The sequence below is a fragment of the Naegleria gruberi genome (genome assembly GCF_000004985.1).
Source record: "Naegleria gruberi genomic scaffold NAEGRscaffold_161, whole genome shotgun sequence".
In the NCBI taxonomy this organism is placed as follows: Eukaryota; Heterolobosea; class Eutetramitea; order Acrasida; family Naegleriidae; genus Naegleria; species Naegleria gruberi.
The window spans coordinates 5596-8976 of NW_003163175.1; the positions used below are offsets into that span (position 1 = coordinate 5596).

Below are 3381 nucleotides of genomic sequence, written 5' to 3' on the forward strand. Positions count from 1 at the left end.
ATTGCTTGTTTAATTGATCCAAATTTCCAACTCTCTTCACAACACTCTTCATTGCCTTCAATAAATCATCCAATTTTTCAATAATGACAATCTTGTGTTCCTTCCTTACGAAATGATTTAAATAAAATTCCCTTCTCATTTCCATTTCAATTCTCCTCATCACTGATGATGATGAATTCATATTCGAGAAGGGATTAATCAATTCCTGAGTTTTTTCCAACAGTGCCTGTTCATCCTGTAATTTCTGAATGCACTTGTTCAATTCCGATTCAAAAGTTGATCTCTCTTCCTTTGATTGATTTAATTGTTGATTATTGAGAGCATCTGCTAATACTTGATAGGCTTTTCCGAAACGATTCAATTCCATCAAACCTTTCGAAAGTCTGAAATAACCTTTACTGAATTTCGGATCCAATTTTATGGTTTGTTCTGCATCACTAATCATGGATCGATAATCGGCAATATTCTGATAGCAGGCACTTCTGTTGGAATAATAGATGGAATTGTTCGGATCTAATTCTATACATTTTGAATATAATTCAATGGCTCGATCATACTTTTTCAATTTGAAAAATTGATTTCCTTCTTCTTTAAATTTTTGTGCTTGCTCTGATTGAGACATTTTTTTGAAAGCTTGGTTATCGGAATTGATACTGTTACAACAATTCCGATATCAAAAGATAATGTCAATGATAATCACAAGTGATCTGCCAAATGTCATAAATTGAGAAAGATTTAATATAAAATAAATTTATTAAGGGGTATATAAATGTATATAAATTTCAGAGATTAGTTATAACTAATATCTGCAGTGAAGGTTTAAGGGTGGTGATGAGACCAATATTCCGTACAAGTGAGTATGCTGGCAAAACGTTGTCAGACAACAATCACATACAAACTTGCAAAGGGTGTTATACAAATGTGTTAAGTAAATTGGTTGGTGGGCGTGGAGAAACCAGAATCAATCTCAAAACAAGTATTGTGTCAACGCCGCTTGAGATGAGATTAAACAATGTGCCTCTGGTTTTTGGTTAGAGATTTGATGGATGTTAGCATATAGGTTTGTCAAGGAAGAGGAAGAACTATTAAATGTTCCACTCCCAAAACAAACCAAACTTGTAAATATAGTACAGTTGAAGCAGTATCACCACTATTTGCCAATAAAGTTTTGGAGCTTGACAAGTAAAGTGAGCAACACTACTACAAGTAAATATGCATAATATATAAATGAACCACTGCCACCATAAAATAAAACTCATCCCAATAATTCCTTAATCTACAAGTCCAAAATGGACAAGTTGATAAACTCGTGAGGCTTTGGAATGGTAATAAATGGTTTGACCTTTACCTTCTTATCCTCGGCGAGTACCTCCACTTCATATTCATTGTAGTAGATTCTAGCCTTTTCATTAAAGCCATAACTCTTGTAGAGTTGTTGAGAGTAGGCACCAGTACATTCAACAAGGACTTCGTTGTATCCAAGTTGTTTGGCATATTCGAGGTTCTTCTCGAGCATTCTGGTAGCCAATCTCATTCTACGAGCAAAGGCAAAGACACCAGCACTACAGACTTTCATAGTCTTCTTCTTCTTTTCGCCGCTTTTGATGCCATCGAATGAAGTACGAGGGGAACCATGAGATTCGAATGGTGATTCTGGTTCTTCTTGAATAGCCTTTTCGTTAGCATGAAAAACTTCATGCAAACGTTCAAGCAATTCACCTTGAACAGTAACACCAGGATCATCACTGTGAGGTCAACCCAGGTTTCATAGTCATGGCACAAGTGGAATCCAACAACCATCTTGGAGTTTCTGTCAATGGCCAACATGCTCAACTTGCCATCACAACATTGTTGTGCATAGACAAGAGAGTAGGCGAAAAAGTTGATTGGATTGGTACGAGTGGCAATACAGAGAGGTTCTTCTTGAGCAAAAACAACAGAGAGAGCTACGGCTACTTGTTGTACATACTCTTGAGTGAAGAGAACAATATCAAATTGGTCTGCAATTGGTTGAGGGGAAGTAACGGCAGCGTGTCCAACTTCAACAACATTGGTTGTTGCCTTGGTTGGAGTTGGAATGGTCTTGGCTAAAACATCGTTGGACAAGATACCACTACTACTATTCTTCTTGTTAATATTGGAGCTGGTTGCGTTTTCTACTGATGGAATCATTAAAATAGACATTTTCAATGAAGTGTTGAGAGGTTAATTGATGAAATTATATGGTTTGGTTATTTAATATAAAATAATAGAGTGGATATATATATACTACTATTATGATGGATATTATATATAAAAAAACTGTTTAGTTTAAATGAAATGGAAATGCTTATAGAGAGCAATTTTGCATTGATATAGTTAATAAATGTAGAGTATTACTATTAATATTAATGTGAGTATTAATTAATAATTAATGGTAATGATTGGAAAATCACTATTATTATGATTACTTGGGTTATAATTCAAATTCTTTTTGCAATTAATATGGAAAAACTTTTGCATCGCTCGCCTGCAAAGCCGTATATTCTATCTAGTATTATAAGGAGATAATAAGATCTCTAGATGAAGTGCACAAAGCAAAGAAAAAAGGAGGGTTTAAAAAAAAGCGTTGGTTTGTTTTGCGCGGAGAGTTTTTACTACACTATTAGGAGTGTTGTTCGAGTCTCTAGATTTTTTTTGATGTTTGGTTTTAAAAATAGAACAAAATGAGGGTTCATTTATAATATTTTCACCACCTTATTGAGTGGGTAGGTATTTTAAATGAGAACAAAAGAAGCTCCGCGTAAAGATGATGTAGAGATGAAGAATATTTGGTACTGACTTTGAGTAAGGTATCATTCAATATTGGATAGCCGGAATCATTCATTGAATGAGGACTAGTTGTTCCTGTGGTTGTATGAAGAACTATGAAGATGCATGAAAGAAAATTAAAAATATTTATATTCTCACTTCTCTCTCGATTGTAGTACGTTAAGAAGGTAGGTGGTTGTTGTATGAATAGATTCTCTCATTATTGAGGTTGGAGGTTGTTATTGTAATGCGGGAGAGATAGGAACGTTGAAGGAATTTGTTTACTTTCCATTATTCTTGGTTTTCCATAATCGGAATGATTGGTTTTATGCTTAATGGAAATGTTTTGCATGTATTGTCAGGCATCGGAATTGTTTTTGATTCTTCTTCAACAAATTGTGTAACCCTAACAGTAGTTATTTTAAACTAAATTTTTGATTGTAAAAATTATTAATAGTGTGAATATTACATATTGTAAAATATCATGGAAATATTGGAAATATGATTGTAATTATATTATTTAATATTAAATATATTACTCTATTATATATTAAATAAATTAAAAATCAAAAAAAATGTATCGATTTGGAA

At 33.4% G+C, this 3381-nt stretch overlaps 2 protein-coding genes across 2 annotated transcripts in view; both read right to left on the minus strand.

Annotated features, from left to right (window-relative positions):
- Positions 1-1276: 1276 nt before the first annotated feature.
- NAEGRDRAFT_76457 (uncharacterized protein) lies at positions 1277-2184 on the minus strand (the record flags this gene model as incomplete). Its single annotated transcript, XM_002668580.1, has 2 exons — positions 1277-1745; positions 1781-2184. The coding sequence occupies 2 exons, from the start codon at positions 2182-2184 to the stop codon at positions 1277-1279; spliced, it is 873 nt and encodes a 290-aa protein (XP_002668626.1).
- Positions 2185-3325: 1141 nt separating this feature from the next.
- NAEGRDRAFT_76458 (uncharacterized protein) overlaps positions 3326-3381 on the minus strand; it is a gene marked incomplete at both ends in the record, with an annotated part of 4085 nt that continues 4029 nt past the window's right edge. The window contains one exon of the mRNA XM_002668581.1: positions 3326-3330. Coding sequence (XP_002668627.1) covers positions 3326-3330 — 5 coding nt within the window. The remainder of the gene's footprint in view (positions 3331-3381) is intronic.